Source organism: Lycium ferocissimum, chromosome 8 (genome assembly GCF_029784015.1).
Source record: "Lycium ferocissimum isolate CSIRO_LF1 chromosome 8, AGI_CSIRO_Lferr_CH_V1, whole genome shotgun sequence".
Taxonomy (NCBI): Eukaryota; Viridiplantae; Streptophyta; class Magnoliopsida; order Solanales; family Solanaceae; genus Lycium; species Lycium ferocissimum.
In genome coordinates this window covers 22,292,683-22,312,397 of record NC_081349.1, presented here as the reverse complement: position 1 = coordinate 22,312,397, position 19,715 = coordinate 22,292,683, and the positions used below count along the sequence as shown (strand labels likewise).

The 19,715-nt window shown below is 35.5% G+C and overlaps 2 protein-coding genes across 4 annotated transcripts; both read left to right on the top strand.

Moving 5' to 3' along the window:
* Positions 1–446: 446 nt before the first annotated feature.
* Positions 447–7,864, top strand: LOC132067556 (uncharacterized). 2 transcript variants are annotated; one of them, XM_059460821.1, is made up of 9 exons: positions 447–607; positions 1,166–1,300; positions 2,713–2,829; positions 3,378–3,506; positions 4,013–4,189; positions 4,288–4,428; positions 4,898–5,083; positions 6,261–6,332; positions 7,328–7,864. In XM_059460821.1, exons 1-9 carry the CDS (start codon positions 482–484, stop codon positions 7,487–7,489), a joined length of 1,245 nt encoding a protein of 414 aa, XP_059316804.1. In that variant the 5' UTR covers positions 447–481; the 3' UTR covers positions 7,490–7,864. The 2 variants fall into 2 exon arrangements, with proteins under 2 accessions (XP_059316804.1, XP_059316803.1); XM_059460820.1 differs by having other exon boundaries at positions 1,163–1,300.
* Positions 7,865–8,976: 1,112 nt separating this feature from the next.
* LOC132067553 (peptidyl serine alpha-galactosyltransferase) lies at positions 8,977–19,049 on the top strand. Of its 2 annotated transcripts, none has more exons than XM_059460817.1 (8): positions 8,977–9,484; positions 11,764–11,934; positions 12,472–12,715; positions 13,660–13,860; positions 14,874–15,352; positions 15,940–16,104; positions 16,938–17,181; positions 17,832–19,049. In XM_059460817.1, the coding sequence occupies exons 1-8, from the start codon at positions 9,174–9,176 to the stop codon at positions 18,633–18,635; spliced, it is 2,619 nt and encodes an 872-aa protein (XP_059316800.1). In that variant the 5' UTR covers positions 8,977–9,173; the 3' UTR covers positions 18,636–19,049. The 2 variants fall into 2 exon arrangements, with proteins under 2 accessions (XP_059316800.1, XP_059316801.1); XM_059460818.1 differs by having other exon boundaries at positions 12,472–12,719; positions 13,664–13,860.
* Positions 19,050–19,715: the final 666 nt, after the last annotated feature.

Genomic DNA, 19,715 nt, shown 5'->3' with positions numbered 1-19,715 from the left:
GTTGGATGCTTTATTATTTTCTTTAATGGTGTCTCCAAGACCCATAGCATCAAGATGGATTTCAGCATCTAGGACCTATGATAGGTAGTTCTTGCCCGAAATATCAAGGGCAACGAACTCGAGTTTTGTAAGGTTAGCCATAAAATAGAGAGAATAAAAATAGTACCTTAGCCTTCAAAAATTTCTTGAGACGGTAGAGTCTCGTGCTGATAACGTGTTATAAAACAATAAACTAAAGCAAGAATATATGTAGAACAAGAGAGAAGAGAGTTCTTATTTCTTATGAGGGATGAAATACAATGAAGAGAACCTCTCTATTTATAGGAGATAATTGACTTGGTGCCAAAGTCACAAACCCTAGCAAACCCTAAAATTTCTCCTAAAGATAGACATCACAATATTATAATAATATTTATAACAATATTGTCATTATCTTGTTTCTAAAATTCAGTTAAACTATACTAGTAGAACAGTGGCACCAATGGCAACACTATGCCTCAATCTTCATTCACCTTCAATAGGTCATAAATGTCTTTTCCCTAAATCCCACAATTCACCTTCCAATTTCAGAATTTCATGTTCTAGCTCATTCTTGCAAAATAAAAAGGTGCAATTTTTATTCACCAAGACTTGATTTTTTATTTTTATTTTGTTTAAATTTCAAGAAAAGATATCTATTGTGGAACCAATTGAGTTCATTGTTGTTTGGGTGTGTTATGATGGTTTTTGAGCAGTTTAAGAGACGGTATACAACTTTCAAGTGTGACAATTTTTATTCACCAAGACTTGATTTTTTTGGTTTGAATTTCAAGAAAGTTTTCCTGCATACTCAATTGAGTTCATTGTTGTTTGTGTGTGTTTTGATGGTTTTGAGCAGTTTAAGAGACATTATACAAGTGTGACAATTTTTATTCATCAAGGCTTGATTATTTTTTTATTTTTTTTGGTTTGAATTTCAAGAAATCATATTTTCTGCATACCCCATTGAGTTTATTGTTATTTGTGTGTGTTTTGAGCAGTTTAAGAGACAGTATACAAGTGTGACAATTTTTATTCACCAAGACTTGATTATTTTTTTTGGTTTGAATTTCAAGAAATCATATTTTCTGCATACCCCATTGAGTTTATTGTTATTTGAGTGTGTACTTGATGGTTATTGAAGCAGTTTAAGAGGGATTATACAAGTGTGATGATAGTGCCAACGGGTGTAGGAGCAGCCATTGGTGGATATGCTGGTGATGCTTTGCCTGTAGCTCGAGCTCTTTCCTCTGTTGTTGACTGCCTTATCTCTCATCCTAATGTATGGTTCTTTTTGTTCTTTTGTTATTAGCAGTTTCTTTTTTCTTTCCTTTGATGGTCTTGATGGAATTTTACTTTGTGTATACCCTTATGCGGAGTTTAATATTTAGTTCTCCTAAATCTGGCAAACGTTGTGCTCATTGATACTTAGGTAGGCCTGTATGGTCGAGACTCGAGAACCATGAGGTCTTAGGTTCGACAAAAGAACACTAGGTGATTTCTTCTCATTTGTCCTCTAAGCCTTGATGGCCAAAGTTACCCAATACCTGTGTTAGTAAGAGATGATAGGTAACCTGTGGAATAATCGAGGTCCATACAAGCTAGCCCGAATACCACCGTTATGATTTTTTATTAGGTCTGTATCTGCAAACAATGTGCTCACCTTTGCCTTTGATAACTTTAAAACTATTGGCTGAGCATTTATTATAGTGTTTGAATAAGGACTGGCATTAAAGAGTTTGATGAAGGAGCTAATCTATCCATCTAAAATTACACATTGCATATACAATTGTACATAGAATCGTTAATGGAAGCTAAGATATTAAGAATTCAATGTACGGAAACTTCAACTGGAACTTAATTTATTGACTGCTGGTTTGCGACTTTGAAGTACAGGTGGTAGCTTTCTTTTCAGAAAAGTTCTTAGGCTTTGAGTGTAGTTTGTCTTTAATATTATAGTGCATTTATAGAGAAAATGATGCAGGATCACTATGCCTAATGTTAGGCGTCTGCTCTGCTTCAAAGGATATTGTGGAAGCAATGAATCCTATTCGACATTCGTGCACTGCTGACAGGGTGTTTGACTACTGCAAACGAAAATGAAATTGGTTCGTAGGCTTTTATAGGAAGTTGACACTGGAAAATGGGAAATTTGGTAAAGATTTTTTAATTAGCTTGAATGTCGACTTCTCCTTACTTCCTAGTTCCTGATCACTCTACTGGATATAGCATTTTGGACCTATAATATTTTGAACCATGCTTTCCTCAGTTATTTTTATTAGTCTCTGCAACATTGCATTTACAATCTGTACTATTGCACTTCCTAGCTGAGTCTCTAACTTAAAAATCTTAGTATATCACATAATATGTTTGTGGAAAAATAATTACAATATGGAGAGGCAAGTCAAGGAACTGAGCAATTTGATGGGATTAGATCCAGAACGATAAACACTGAAAATATTTCATGTACTTTAGGGCCAAAATAGAGTCAGTTCTAGTTGTTTCTTTAAATTGTCAATAAAATAAGGAGTCAACATTCAAAACATCGGATCAGGAGAACAAAAGTGGTCGAAACTTTGTGGCTAATTGCACGGATGAAGTAACTTAAGCTGTTAATCTAGAGTGGGAAACACGGTGTACGTTTTGGTTTCACATGCGTTATCCTAGCTCTCTGTAAAATTTTAAGTCATACAGGTTCTTAATGCAGCGATGCTGTACTGGCCCATGCCGAATGCTCTCTATGTTGAAGGCTATGCACTTGATCGATTTGCTGAAGGTCTCTGGGCACTGCAACCAGTTCATCAAAATAGGGTATGCTAATATTTTGCCTGCTTATCCTGTTGCTCAGAGCTAGGGGTGTCAAATGGGCGGGTTGGACTGAATTTGGGTTTTTTTTTTTGTTGGGGGGGGGGGGGGGGGTGTCAAAACGGGCTGAGTTTATATGACCCGCCCAAAAGTTACGTGGGAAAAAAGGCTGATCATAACCCAACCCAATTCTTACTAAGTTCAAATTTTCCAATTTTTTCTTTTATAGTTTTTTAGTACCTAATAAAACTATTTTTTTCTTTATTATGGCTATATATATATTAAAAAAAAAAAAAAAAGAAGGTATCTTTTTGAAAATATATTGACAAGGTTTCTATGTGTGAATTTGGGCTACATATCAGCTCAATATTTAAATGGGCTGAGCTAGTAAATAGGCGGGCCACTTGAACGGGGTGGGCAGGTCATGTTTTCATGGGCTAATTTTGCCACCCCTACTCAGAGCCATGTTTGAGTTGTTGCTGTAGTTCTGATGATTCAATGCTTTTATTAGCTGTTCATCTTGCAATCACATTGTGAACTTGTAATATAAGCAGGTGGGATTGGTTTTTGATGCTGGGATAGAAGAAGAGCTTCTTATTCGCCATCTACAAGTAGTTGATGCAACAAGAGCTTCTCTTGGATTGCCAGTAGTGGGATACACTGTTACTGATACACCTCTACTGGTATGCTTTTTTATCTTCTAAGTCAAATTTTTGTTGGCTCGATGTAATGCACATGAAATCACGTCCATAGAGATTTAATATGAGAAGAGCAGTATTTGTAGTTTCTCAATCTTAATGCAGAGTCTTTTGGGAATAATGTGGAAATATATGACAGCTCATAACTAAATCGATGAGTTCATTTAGTAACTACAGTTAGACCTTTCTATAACAGCTGTCTTCTATAACAATATTTCACTGTAACAACCATGTTTTTTGTGGAAATGATCTTTCATGTTATGTTATATTATATGTTCTCTATAACAGCACTTCGCTATAGCAACAAAAATATATCTGGACAAACAATGTTGTTATAAAGAGGTTTGACTCTATTTCATATCTCATGGTAGATCAGAAATAATCTGATTTTCTTTGGTTTTGATGGCAGTGTGATTATCACATCTATTTATTATTAAGTTCGTGTTAAGTTCTAATATATTGCAAGTAGCTAACACCTGTTGTATATAAAGGTGGAGAAATGGGTTGACCCAACAAGTGGCCAATCAACAGGGAGGATACAGCGTCCAGATTCACTACTGAGAGCTGTGGAGAACTTGCAAAAGGGGTCTAAGGTTAATGCAGTTGCTGTGGTGGCACGCTTTCCAGACGATGATGCTGCAGACTTGGATGATTATCGACAAGGAAAGGTATTTATTTGAAACTGTTTATAAGAGAGGAAATTTGTAGTTAATTTTTAGTACTTAAATTCCTGACCTCAATTTATCCTGTACCATTAACTCTACAGGGGATAGATCTTTTGGCAGGTGTGGAGGCTGTTATAAGTCATCTAGTGGTGAAAAATTTTCAGATTCCTTGCGCACATGCTCCTGCAGTATTGCCTCCTCAATTAGATACTTCGCTATGTCCAAAATCAGCTGCTGAAGAGGTTAATTATTTGCCCTTTGAATATAGGAAGATTTAAGCTTTCACCATGTATAATCATGAAAATCGAAGGCGGTGTGTTGTTTAATCATGAAGAAGTTTGTTTTTTCATTAAAAGACTTGGTACTAGTATGGAATAGCTGGGACATATCTCCTCTATATCTTGGTTTGCTACCTGAGCATAGTGCATGATATTTTTTTAGTAGTTTCTTCATAGGTGATTTTTAAATGTAGTCATTGTAATTGCAATGTTGATGTTCTCTTGCATGAGATTTTCATTTTGAAGAGGAGCTAAATAGTTCATAAGATTCTTAAATGCATGCTGATGCAACGTTCTCTTGTGCATTTATAATGAGTAAGAGGAAGATATGACTTAGTTCAGAAAACCATGAAGATGTATAAACTGCTAATACTGCACCTTTTAGTGTCTTTTACATTTGTCATTCTCATAATATCTTACAATGTCCTGACAGATAGGATATACATTCTTGCCATGTGTCCTTGCTGGGCTTAGCAGTGCACCACAGTATTTGGTCAAGGGCAATAATTTTTCGAAGGAGGACTGCATTGTAGCTGGTGATGTTGACAGTGTTATCGTGCCAATCGATGCTTGTGGTGGAGATGGTGCTCTTGCATTTGCCAATCGCAAAAGAAACAAGGTAACTGGCTCTTTATCTGTTTGCATCAACTTGTTGTGTCCAGTGTTTGCTATGCTTAGAGTAATCCCTTTTAACTGTTGGAAAAAAAAAAAGAGCTCATTCGTCTTCCGTGCAGCTTACACTACTTATCTCTTCTTCCTTTTTGTCATGACAGTGGTACCATATGGTTTGCCTAAACTTCCTCTAATACTACTAATGCTTGATAGAAACAAATTATTCAAGACATTCTTGGTTCAGTTGTCTTTTATTTTTCTCCTCGTTAGATAAGGCGGAAGTATACTTCCCGTTTTCTTTTTTGTTGGATATAAAGTAAGCAGGAGGGAATGACTTTGCCTGCGAGTTAGGCACTCATCGGGATTGAGGCAAGGAGAAAATACAACAACAACATACCCAGTGTAATCCCACAAATGGGGTCTAGGGAGGGTAGTAATCCCACAAGTAGGGTCTAGGGAGGATAGAGTGTACGCAGACCTTACCCTACCTTGGGAGGTAGAGAGGCTGTTTCCGATAGACCCTCGACTTAAGGGGAAAATAAAGGAGAGAATTTAGCAGCTAATGAAGGAACTGCGAAGTGGTAGAATTTAGCAGATGATGGAGGAGCTAATAGCCTGTTTGGCCAAGCTTCCAATATCTGTTTATTTTGAAAAATGTTTTTAGTCAGAAGTACCTTTTGGAAAGTATCAGTTTGTATTTGGCTAATTATTTGAGAAGTACTTTTGCCAATATTAAAGCAACAATTTGTGTTTGACCAAGGTTCCAAAAATACTTTTGGGAAAAGGCTATTTTTTCAGCTTTCGGAAAACTTTTTTTTTTTTTTTCTAAAAGTTGGGCCAAATGCCTCAACTCTCTAAAATATGTACTTTTTATTTTTTATTTTTAAAAGAATCAATTTTGACTTCTCAGAAGCCCCAAACATGCTATTATGGGCAGGGAGGAAGAATAAGAGACAGATAACAACCTTTTGTTTTCTGGTCATAGTTGGTCAAAGTTTCACTATTCATTTTTGGTCAGTTTGATTTGGGAAGGTGAAGAAGTATGAAGTGATGTGAATTTAAGTGTCTGTCAATAGAATATTGCTTGCAACTCCAAGCCTAGTCATGCTGCCCAAATTAGTCTTCTGGGACGGAACAATATTTTCGACAGTAATGCCATTTTCCTATTTGCTCTTATTTTGCAGCCTCTCATAATCGCTGTTGAAGAGAATCAAACTGTTCTGAATGATACACCAGATTCACTTGGTATTGAAGCTGTAAGTTCAAATCTTACTTGCAATACCTTGTTTAAGTTCAAATCTTACTTGCAATACCTTGTTTATTTTCTCACCTTGTCAGTTTTCTACTGGCAAACCCGGGACTTTTTTTTTTTTTTTTTAAATCTTCTCTCTTATTACATCGGGGGAGGGGGAAAGGGGAAGGGAATGCTACACTAGTGTCGGGATTTGAACCCTCCACCTCAACTGTGGAAGGTGGGAGCTCACCAAGTGAGCTAGCCCTCAACCCAACAACCCGGAACCTAACATCAAGTGCCAATGCCAGTAGCCCGATGTCAATGCATGTGTCGTAAATTCAGTAGAAAGCTTTATTTTTAGCATGTAAAATGCTCAAGGTTCATTTACCGTGCAGCACAAAATTTTCAATAATATAGTTGATGAAAGATATTAAAAGAGGAAAATAAATACTGACCCCCTCTCTCCTCCCCTCCCGGAAAAGGAAGAAAAAAGACTAGTCAACATAAACGTCCATTCCTCTCTTATAGAAATAGGAAGTGTGCCCAAGCTGGTCTTGACACTACCATTATCAAAAGTAATCGGACCTGCGGGTTCTACTTTGTACTTCAAATCTATGCTGCTTGGACTTTTTAAAAGTGTTGCCGCACCCGTGTTGGATCTTCCACAAATGCACTACTTTTGGTGGATCCAACAAACACCGGTCGGCTTTTTTTAAGAGTCCGAGGAATATAGCTTAAAATCTCCTATTATATCATGCTGCCCCGTGTCGGATCCTCCAAAAATGCACTACTTTTGGAGGATCCGACACGCACCAGTTGGTATGTTTTAAGAGTTCGAGGAACATAGCCTAAAATCTCCTATAATATCACTTTTGGAGGATCGGTCACGCTCCATCAGCAACTTTTAAGAGTCCAAGGAACATAGCTTAAAATCTCCTATTATATATTGCAGTCCTACATAGTTATTTTACCTGAAGATGGATTGGAATATGAGAATGGATTTTAATTATTTTGCAGGTGAAGGTCTCAAACTACTGGGAAGCCATAGGTGTAATTGCAGCTCACAAGGCAGGAATAGATCCAAATTCTCTTAGAAGTAACAGAATCAAGAACATTGCACCCAGTTCTTTTGTTCCTTCAAATGGTTTTGCTATATCGAGTGCCAAATCATTTGTTTGAGTACAGGAAATTATAGACATTCATTATATTATAAGGATTAATTTGATTTGTACAACCAACTAGAGTTGTGGTGGATGGCTAGGATTCGTCCACCCTTAGCCAGAAGTCTCGAATTCAACCTTCCGGTATCGAAAAAATCCTATTAGGAGGTGCTTCTCCCCTTAATTAAGGGGCCTTACGTGACACGAATCCGAATTAGTTGGGATCCCCAATGCGGATACAAACACTAGGTGGAAAACTCAAACAACATTGATTTGTCCAGCAAAAGGGTTTCACATTCTTCCTTTTATATTTCATTGTTATCTATTGTAGTATCATTAATCAAGTACTATAACATGATCCACTGATATTTTAATTTTATATCGTTAGTGCATAGATCTTAAACTGATAATATTTGCGCAATAGTTGACTGTATTACACAAAGGTTGAATCGCACGCCCTCGAGAACCAATATAGTTGTTACAAATAACATAGACCAGTACACAAATGAAAAGATCAATACCAAAGGCATAAACAGTCCCTTCTTTTTTAATATCAATATCTACATGCAAACAGTTGCTTCTTGGCAGAAATATGATAATGCACCTACTTCAATGACCAGTTAGGTACAACAAATATAGCTAAACAAATGGATAATATATTTTTCACACTCTTAATTCATCATGCAAGTTGCAAGATGTGGATCTAGGATCTCTTTAGTATGACATTTGATTATTTGTCATTTTTAAATTACCTGATAAGTCAACACTTAAAATTTATCGTACCTATTTGCATGATAATTTGTCAAGTCGGTAATCAAATACGTACTTCGTTCAAGTTTATGTGACACGTAATGGTACATTCTAAATTTGAAAATAATTAACTTTACACTTCCATTTTACTCTTAATGAGAAGCTTTTATAACTACATAATTGTTATAATATATTTAAGGTAACAAGTTTCCAACATTTTAAAGCCACACAGATATATTTAAAACTGCAAATTTTAAAAAAATTACTTTTTTGTTAAACTCCATGTCGACTCAAACTATGTCTCATAAATTGAAACAGAAAAAGTAGGGTTAAGGCTCTATCACATGGTAACAAATTCAATTCAAAGTACTTATGTCTTATTTTTAGACCAAAAATAAAATAAAATCTCTTGCTCCCTTCCTTTCAAGTTATGTGATTATATTTCTTTGTTTTTTTTTTCCGTCTATTTTAGGAAGAACGGTTTTTTAATTTTTTTTTATATTGTTTTAATAAATAATTTTTTGATGATGCAAAAATTACAATATATTTAAGATTACAAATTTATAATAAAAATTTTCCTGTCTTTTTTTTTTTAAAGTTTGGTGTTAAACTATTATATTAATAATTAAAACATGTGCTAAAATAGCCACAGTAGAAACTAAAATAGCCACCTCTCTATCTATCTGACTACTCTTTCAAGAACTTACACATGAAAAACAGCTTCTTCTTTTTTTTTTTTTTTTTTTTTTTTTTCTATTGTCCACTAAGATAACAGATCACAATTAGTATTAAGTTTTAAATTAGTATACACCTTAATCTTTCACGATCCTTAGATCATACAACAAGAAGACAATTTTTTTTTAATAAAATAAAAAGATTAAACCTTTGACTTTTCCACTAAAAATAATGAAATTGAGATCAATACATCAACACCCTTTTCAATTTTGGTGTTTATGATGGAGAAAAAAGCAATCTTGATGCTTTTTGTGGTTACACTGAGTTTAATCAGTGGTGAAAAAAGTAATCTTGATATCAAGAAAACACAACCATGGAGGATCCACACTTTGTTTTCTGTAGAATGTCAAAATTATTTTGATTGGCAAACAGTTGGTTTAATGCATAGTTATAAAAAAGCTCAACAACCTGGACCAATTACAAGATTGTTGAGCTGTACTGATGAAGAAAGGAAAGGTTATAAAGGAATGGAATTGGCTCCTACTTTTGTGGTTCCTTCTATGAGTAGACATCCTAAAACTGGTGACTGGTAAATTCTTGATGTTTGGTTTTTTTTGTGGGGTTTTTCAGTTTTTGTTGATGTATGTGTTGTTTATGATAAAATGCTGAAATGGGGTGTTGGTTCTTGAAAATTTGATGGTTTTGAACAATTAAGATGAAAAAAATGATATTTTGTTTTGTTTGTCAGCTTTGCCTAGTATTGATGGTGATAAAAATGCTGAATTGGGGTTTTGATTTCTTGAAATTTGATGGCTTTAAGCTACTAAGAAGATGAACAATTTCAGTTGTTGTGGATGCATGTGTTGTTTGTGATAAAATGCTGAGTTGGGTTTTTGATTCTTGTGACTTTTATGGCGTTGAGCAATTAAGAAGATGAACTACTGATACTTTTCAGTTTTTGTGGATGCATGTGTAATGTGTTGTTTGTAATAAAATGATGAATTGGTTTTTGATTCTTGAAAATTTGATGGCTTTGAGCTAGTGTTGTTTGTGATAAAATGCTGAATTGGGTTTTTGATTCTTGAAAATTTGATGATAAGATGAAAACAATGATTTTTTTTTTCCAATGAGGTGACTTTGCCTAGTGTTGTTGGTCATAAAAATGCTGAATTGGGTTTTTGATTCTTGAAAATTTGATGGCTTTGAACAATAAGATGAAAACAATGATTTTTTTTTTTCCAATGAGGTGACTTTGCCTAGTGTTGTTGGTCATAAAAATGCTGAATTGGGTTTTTGATTCTTGAAATTTTGATGGCTTTGAACAATTTAGATGAAAAAAATGATATTTTGTTTTGTTTGTCAGCTTTGCCTAGTGTTGATGGTGATAAAAATGCTGAATTGGGTTTTTGATTCTTGAAACTTTGATGGCTTTGAGCTACTAAGAAGATGAACAAGTTTCAATTTTTGTGGATGCATGTGTTGTTGATGATGATGAAATGCTGAATTGGGTTTTTGATTCTTGAGACTTTGATGGCATTGAGAAATTAAGATGAAAAACATGATATTTGTTTTTTCCAATGAGGTGAATTTGCCAAGTGTTGCTGGTCATAAAAATGATGAATTGGGTTTTTGATTCTTCAAATTTTGATGGCTTTGAACAATTAAGATGAAAAAATGATTTGTTTTTTCCTCCCAATGAGGTGACTTTTCCTACTGTTGTTGGTCATAAAAATGCTGAATTGGGTTTTTGATTCTTGTGACTTTGATAGCTTTGAGCAATTAAGAAGATGAACAGATGATATATTGTTTTTTTTTTTTTTTTTTTTTTTTAACGAGGGTCAGCTTTGCCTAGTGTTGTGTGATTGACACCTTTCTTTGGTTTTTGCATTTAAATTTATATATGAATTCAACGCTGAATTGGGTTTCTGTGGATTTTGTGGCTTTGAATGATCTGGAAACAGACAGATCAAGTTATGTTGTTTTTCCAACGAAGGGGATCAGCTTTGTCTAGTGTTTTGTGATTACCCACTTTATTTGGTTTTTGCCTTCGATTTTATGTGTCGATTTAATGCTAAACAGAATTTTTGTGTCTTTTGACTTTGATAGCTTTGAACAATTAAGACTTAAGAGTATGAACTATGAGGAAATGCAATTATGTTTTTTTTCCCCACGAAGGTATCAACTTTGCCAGTGTTGTGCGATGTCCACCTTTATTTATTTTTTCGCCTTCAATTTTCTGTGTTGACTTCAATGCTGAATAGGATTTTCAATTGTTGTGGCTTTTTCGCTTTGAACAATGAAGAATATGAAGAAATGAAACAATGTTGTTTTTCCAACTGAAGTATCAGCTGTCTATGTTGGTGTGATTGCCTCCTTTATTTGTTTTTTGCCTTCAATTTTATGTGTTTAATTCAATCTGAACTGGGATTTTTATTCTTGCGACTTTGATGGCGTTGAACATTTAAGAATGTGAAGAGGTAAACATATGCTGTTTTCAACAAAGGTTTCGGCTTCTTGAAACGTTGTGTGGTTGATCCTTCTTTATTTTCCTTCTACTTTTGGATATGCATTTTTGTATAGAAATTAGTGTTGATTGTTGTTACTGGTGCTTTTGAAATATCAAGAATTTAATGATATAAAAAGTTCAAAGTCAGTTGAGATATCTCTGATAATAGAAAGATTTGATTTCCTTCAGATTCTAAATTTTGATTTTGGATTGATATCTTTGTCAATTCTCTTTGTTTCTTTCCATTTGTGTCATAATCTTCTTCTGATCTGATTTGGAAGCACTTGTGTTGCTTAAAGGCAACAGCAAAAACATGACATGCCGATTAGAAAAGATAATATTGTTTCGGTTTGTTTCTGCAGGTATCCTGCAATTAACAAACCGGCTGGAGTTCTTCACTGGCTTAAATACAGCAAAGAGGCAGAAAATGTTGATTGGGTTGTCATACTGGATGCTGACATGATCATTCGAGGTCCAATCGTACCATGGGAGATTGGGGCAGAGAAAGGGAAGCCTGTTTCTGCGTACTATGGGTAAAACCAAATTCCCATTTTGGCCATTTTTAGTTTCAGTTTAGTAAGATCTTGATGGGGACGCGAAAGAATTTCTTGCTGGAAACAAAGAAAAATTGCAATCATGCCTTACTATGATGTAACTTAATGATTACTTGAACATATATGTCGAGGAAACATCTACATTTCCCAAAATATGTCCAGAAAACATCTACATAACCAAAGTGAACTAAAAAGGGATCAAGAGAAGGAATTATCCCTTGCACTTCCTATGTAGATTAATATTAGCTCATCAACTTTTATTGCACTTGCCATATGAAAGCACATTCCTGATTCAAGGAAAGCCATAAACATCAAAGAATTAAAAGCCCACGTGCAAGAGGTTTGTTTGAGAAACCATTTTGGTATTTTCCTGACAACCTGCATCATCCGTTTTCAAATCTTCATAATCCTTAATTATATAAACCTTCTTGTCACATTGATTGTTTATCGTAGTCCTTTCCCTATACCCTCTATTGTTGAGGAGTTGTTGATTGAAAGAGTTTATTTTCTAATTAGGTATTTAATTGGATGCGATAATATTCTTGCGAAGCTGCACACAAAACATCCTGAACTTTGTGACAAGGTTGGTGGGCTATTAGCCATGCATATAGATGATCTTCGAGCTTTGGCACCCCTATGGCTTTCAAAGACTGAAGAAGTACGGGAAGACAGAGCTCACTGGGCAACCAATTATACTGGTGATATCTACGGAACAGGGTGGATCAGTGAGATGTATGGATATTCATTTGGTGCTGCTGAGGCAAGTTGTTTCAATTGTTTATCTTTTATTATATAGATATCTGTTGCTGCTAGGGATGTAAAGCAGTGTTATCAAAAGCGAAAAGCGCAAAAAAGCTCTAAGGTCAGCTGGGGCTTTAAGCGCAAAGCGCAAAGCGCAAATAAAGCGTGGGCTTTAATGAAAAAAAAACGCAATGGTGCAAAAATACAAATATATATATGTTTAGTCCAAGATGGATAATAATAAGCATGAATAACAAATGTATGGACAAAGAAATTGTAAAAATATTACGATAAAGTGAAATATTAATCATCTAGTGTCACCTCTCCAAGAGAGGCTCATTGGCAAGGAAAGGTATGTCTTAGAGCCTTGATGATGACACTGAAGCGCACATAAAGCGAGGCGAAGCGCTCAACATGTTTTGAGCCTCGCTTCAGGGCTTAAGCACGCTTAAAGCGCGCCTTTGATAACACTGATGTAAAGTGGGCAGATTGGGCTGGATTTGGGCGGGTAAAAATAGGCTGAGTTAATAAATCAAATGTTACTTGGGCTGAAATAGGTTGGGCTAAAATGGGTTAAAAAGTGGGTCATAACCCAACCCGCCCGATTCTTACTAAGTTCTAATTTTTTCCTTTGTTCTTTTGTAGTTTTTTAAGTACCTAATATTTTTTTTTCTCTTTATTATGGCTATATATAACATATCAAATAAAAATATGACTTTTTGGAACTATTTTGACAAGGTTTCTATGGGTCAATCTGGGGTACATTCAGCCTAATTTTTAGATGGGCTGAAATGGGTTGGGCTAAAATGAGCTGAGCTAATAAATGGACGGGTCATTGACCCACCCAAACTTGAACGGGTTGGGCTAGACATGTTTTCATGGGCAAATTTTGTCACCCCTAGTTGCTGCTTTTCTAAGCTTTTGTTAAGATTATATATATATCCTTGATGTTTGATTTGTCAGGTAGGACTCCGGCATAAGATTAACGATAACTTGATGATATACCCTGGGTATACTCCACGAGAGGGTGTTGAACCTATTCTTATGCATTATGGCTTGCCTTTTACTGTTGGAAACTGGTCATTCAGTAAACTACAACATCATGATGACGACATTGTCTATGATTGCAGCCGGCTCTTCCCTGAACCTCCTTATCCCCGAGAGGTAAACTTTAGTGTCCACTATTTAAACAGATCATCTTAGTCTATGCATAGTATAAATTTCTTTTTGTTTCTTACCAGCATGGCTTCCCATTTTGTGAATATCACTCAGCTGAATGTGCTCTGAAGGAAAAAAATAAAATAAAAAATCAATGTCAGTTGATACTAAAACCTGTAAAATGACGAATTCATATATACAATGAGTGGAGGTTGTTGGGGTGAGCAAAAGAGTGTGTTTAATCTTGTCATTTATGTTTATTCAAACATGTTTAACAAGGTAAGATTGATGAAGTAAATTAAGCGGACCCGAGCTGATATAAACCTCTGTTAAATCTTTCATAAACTGAGATACTTACTGTCTTAAATCTGTTATCAGTCCTTTGTCTTCTAAATCTGACATAAAGGAACATGTACTATCAACAATCGAGGAACAAATCCATCTATAGTTTAATACCCTAAATTTCTTTTGCAGGTTGAACCTATTTTTTGTCTTTCTGATTTAATTTATACTAGTAAACCTAAACTTGCATCCTGAAATTAGTATAAGTGATACTTGTCAGAGAAAAACAAACTTCAGCATTCCAAATTTGCTGATTTCTGATATGGTTAGAGCATTGAATTTCAAATCAGTTCTTTCTATCAAATTTTGCTTTGGTCATGATTAAAATCCCTTAAATATTGTGGTATGTAATGATACACCGGCTCACTAATGTGGGGAACTATGACTTCCGGGTCATAGACATAGTAGTACGAGTTTTAAAATGTTGGAGTTCAAAACACTTAACCAGCTTAAAGCTTCCTTGTTGGGTCTTCTGATATATAAATTTAGTGATCTAAGTTTTTATAGTTTTAGAATATGAAGTTAATGAGTTTACTTAATTGTGCGGCCATTCATGCCTGGTAATGATCCCTTCCGCACTTAGTGACTGGTTGTTTGGATCAGTCATTCTGTGAGATAACTTCCATTCTATTTTCTTGCAATGTTCATTAGAATCTCTATGATTTTGCTCCTTGCAGATAACACAGATGGAAACTGATCATAACAAAAGGAGGGCGCTGTTTCTGAATATAGAGTGCATTAATACCCTGAATGAGGGCCTTGTGTTACAGCATGCTGCCTTTGGATGCCCTAAGCCAAAGTGGTCAAAGTATCTAAGCTTCCTAAAGAGTAAAACATTCGCTGAATTAAGTCGGCCAAAACGTTTGACTGCTCAAAGTCGACAGATGATGGAGGTTGAAATTCATAAAGAAGTTGATAACAATGAGCCTGAAAAGCCCCACCCGAAAATCCACACCATTTTCTCCACAGAATGCTCGCCTTACTTTGATTGGCAAACAGTGGGGCTCGTCCACAGTTTTTACAAGAGCGGTCAGCCAGGGAATATCACAAGGCTGCTAAGCTGTACAGAGGATGACTTGAAGCAATACAAAGGCCATGATCTAGCTCCCACCCACTATGTGCCATCCATGAGCCGACATCCATTAACGGGAGATTGGTATTCTGTTGTTTCCTGTTCATTTTTGTTTGTCCGAAAATATGATCTTTCGATCAAAACTATTTTCCACATTCGGAGATTTTCTTAAAAGGAAATTAAACAGACTAGTTAGGGGGCTGGAGGGAGCATATAAAATACTCCGTCTGTTTGCGACACTTTTTCGTTTTTAACCAGTTCCAAAAGAATGACACATTTCTATTTTTAGTAACTATTTAACTTGAAATTTCCCATTTTACCCTTAATGAGATGATTTATAGCCACAGAAATTTCTATAGCTTATTTTAGACCACAAGTTTCAAAAGTCTTCCCATTTCTCTTAAACTCCGTGTGTAATCAAACACCTTCACATCTGAATTGAAGCTGATATAGAGCTCGCTCTATCCAACTTATGTTTAATCTGTTCAGTAGAAGTTTGAATCTTGTTTGCAGATTCATTTATCTAGATATTTATACAGAGACTTTCTTAGTAATACATTGTAAATAACATATTATAAGTAAATATTGTGTTATATGATAAATATGATATGTGCAAAGGAGGAGTTGTAGGAGCAATTTTGTCACAAAGGATCTATTTTTGCTTATGTCAGGTATCCAGCAATCAACAAACCAGCGGCAGTTCTTCATTGGATGAATCATGTGAAGACAGATGCTGAATATATTGTAATTCTGGATGCCGACATGATCATGAGAGGACCAATAACACCATGGGAATTCAAAGCAGGTCGCAGCCGACCAGTATCAACTCCTTATGAGTAAGGGTTATAATTCAATTTTCATTCTATTGGAGCATTTTGCCCGGTTTATTACAATTGTTTTGGCGAATCAGTTCTTACCTTGTACTCTTGCATGAAATTCTGAGAAAATGGCAAAAATGGTCCCTTATGTTTGAGGGTAGGTTCAAAATAGTCTCTTAAGTATGCACTGAACAATTTTGGTCCTTTAAGTTTGCCCCAGTCAAATATTTATGAACATTTAACCATACACACCAAGAAAGTCCCATCAAATCCTTAATATGCAATACAAATAACTGCACTAGACCCTAAAAAGATTAAAAAGTATCAGAACTTACACCTCAAAAAGTTCAACATTACCAGTTTCAAAAAGAAATTACACCTGAAAAAGCTACACCAGACTCTAGAAATAAAATAAAGAAGCAGAAACTATAAAAATTGAACCTCTAAAATGTGAGTTCCCGCTAATTTCCTTTTTTTGCCCCATAGTTCCTGTCAAATCTGACTCGCAGAGGTCAGTAAATATTTGACAGAGACTACAACAACAACAACAACAACAACAACAACCACCCAGTGAAATCCCACAACGTGAGGTCTGGCGAGGTTAGAGTGTACGCAGACCTGACCCCTACCAAGGTAGGACGGCTGTTTCCGAAAGACCCTCGATATTTGACAGAGACTAAAAGGGGTAAACTTTTGGCAAACTTAACGGACCAAAACTGTTCAGTGCATACTCAAGGGACTATTCTGAACCTACCTCAAAACATACGGGACCATTTTTGTCACGTTCTCCATGAAATTCACATTGCACGGATACTTACCAGTCTATTACTTTTGTTCCTATTCTGAATCAGCTACCTTATCGGCTGTGACAACGTACTGGCAAAGCTCCACACTAAGCATCCTGAAGCGTGTGACAAGGTTGGGGGTGTGATCATAATGCACGTAGATGATCTACGAAAATTTGCGCTGCAGTGGCTGCACAAAACAGAGGAGGTCCGTCTTGATAGATCTCATTGGTCCAAGAACATAACGGGAGATGTCTATGAAGCTGGCTGGATTAGCGAGATGTATGGTTACTCATTTGGTGCTGCTGAGGTACTTTTCTAGGCCTATTATAAAAAGTTAGTTCTCTTTAATCAGTTTATGCAGCATCCAACTAATGCAGTGGATCGAAATAACAAGGGTCATGCGGAAGCTAACAAAGCAAACCTTGAACGATGATATGTCATAAACAAAATAAAAATATATCAAAAGAGAATATTATAACGTGGTTTGGTAATTGACCTATATATGAGAAAACTAATATAAAAGAAAGTATAATAAATATCGAGAGAATAATCTCCCCTTAAACAAGACTCTTTTAATTACTACATTGTGGATGCTATTGTGTTATAGTATGAAGGAAGATCCTCAGTTTCCTTCAAGAAAAAGATTAGTTTGCAACAAAAAGATTAAAACTGATTGAAATTATCTTTAAATTTTTATTAAGCATAGATGGATTTAAATAGCCAAACTTAAAATAGAAAATCTGGCGAATAAAAGTCAAAAACCTAAAATATCTCAACTAGACTTATCTAACTAAATTTAAATAAAGTCTCCTCCTACAACTATTATTCTAGGAGCAGTAATATAAACAATTTTCAACAAAACCTTAAAAACACATTCTTATCAAGCTTGTACTCCTTCGCGTCCACTCCTGTACTCTAATCTTCAAACTGTCTAATCTGAATTTTAATGTTGTGCAGTTGAATTTGCGACATGTCATAAGCGACGAGATTCTGATATACCCAGGATATGTTCCTGCGCCCGGTGTTAACTACAGAGTCTTCCACTATGGCTTGGAATATAGGGTTGGTAACTGGAGTTTTGACAAAGCAAACTGGAGACACACCGACTTGGTTAACAAATGTGGGGCTAAGTTTCCCGATCCTCCCGATCCATCATCACTTGATCAAACTGACAACAATTCACTACAGCGCGACTTGCTTAGCATAGAATGTGCTACGACATTGAATGAAGCTCTTCGTCTACACCATGAGAGAAGAAAATGTCCGGATCCCAACTCTATTTCCACTCCCAAACTGGAAAACTCTATTTCCACTCCCAAACTGGAAAGAGTAAATCATGACAGAGTCAATGATACTCAAACCAATGCTGAAGCGAGAACCGATGCTGAAACTAGAACTGATGCTGAAACTAGAACCGGTGCTGAAGCTAGAATGGCGGCTGAAACTACCACTTCAAGGAAGTTTGGAAATGTTGACGACATTCAGGCCTTGAGGCACGATGAAATTCCCAAGAATAATTCTCGGGAATCCTCCCAAGGTGAAACGTCGAACGGGACATTCACTTCCATGAGATTTTGGATCATGGTCTTGTGGGCGCTTTCAATCTTCGGCTTCTTAGGTGTCATGTCCGTCATGCTTAGAGGCCGTAAGGGATTGAAAAAGAGAGGTAAAGGTTACAAGTCTAAGAGAAGAACTTCGTATTCTGGTTTTTGGGATACGAATGGACAGGATAGGCATCTACGCAATGCTGAAACAGCATAGAAATCTCTGTTCTTAGTACAAACATGGACATTCGCGACAAGGTCCGTGAAGTTCATTATTTCAGCAGAGACGAAAAAAGTGTTTCTTTTAATCGAGTTGGTATTTGGATAGCTACAACACCATATGGTGTAATTGAAGATGTTTTTTATGTTGAGTTGATTGGTCATTGTCGTTAGATCAACTTCACATGAAGCTGTTAGTCCACAATTGCCTAAATAGGACCATGGCTAGCAACAAACATTAAGGTAGGTACAATTTCAGAAATAGAGTTTCTTAGTCTTGCTTTTTTTTTTTTCTTTCGTAAAGTTCCTTTTTATTAAAAATAAGTACAATTCTTTTGTATTGTAATTTCTGCAGCTGTAAGTTTCACAAGTATAATAAGTTTCATTTCAAGTTGTGTTGTTTCACTAGTAATGATGTTTATCAAAAGGCAATTATTCGGGTGATGTACAAGAATAGCCTTGGAGGTGGGTGGTTTTAAACTTTTGGCCTCACTTGTCCTATGAGCAAAACTTTAAATTTAATAAGTCTTGACTTTTGATCTTGAAATTTCGTGCATGAGGTAAGCGAGGGTCAAAAGTTCGAGACCAGGCATTTCTAAGGTAATTGGTGTGGTTTCCCAGAATTTTTTTTTTATTCTATTCTGAACATTTATACAGTTGGTTTATCACATATCTAAGTAGTTTTAACAAGGGACAATATTATTTCAATCAATGAGAAAATAATTTAATTTTCTAGAACTTGAAAAATCAGAGCACATAAAAAGATCTTCTACATGTTAGATGCCTAATGAAACAGGAATAAAAAGAGAGCATGGATTGCTTTTAATTTCTGGATATTAGAAAATTAAAATTTGGGTTAGACTAATTGGTGGGCATGTGCTTAACGTTTGCAACTGTTCAGAAATGATGAAAGATGGGTGGAGGAAAGTAAGAAAAAAATAGAAAAAGTAAAAATTTCATTTATTGAACCAACCTTCTTCTTTTTCCACTCCCCATAATAAAACACTTAAAAAGGAAAGAAAATCAAAAATATAGAAGGAATATTAAGTAGTATAAGTTCTTGTATTAGCAAATCCAT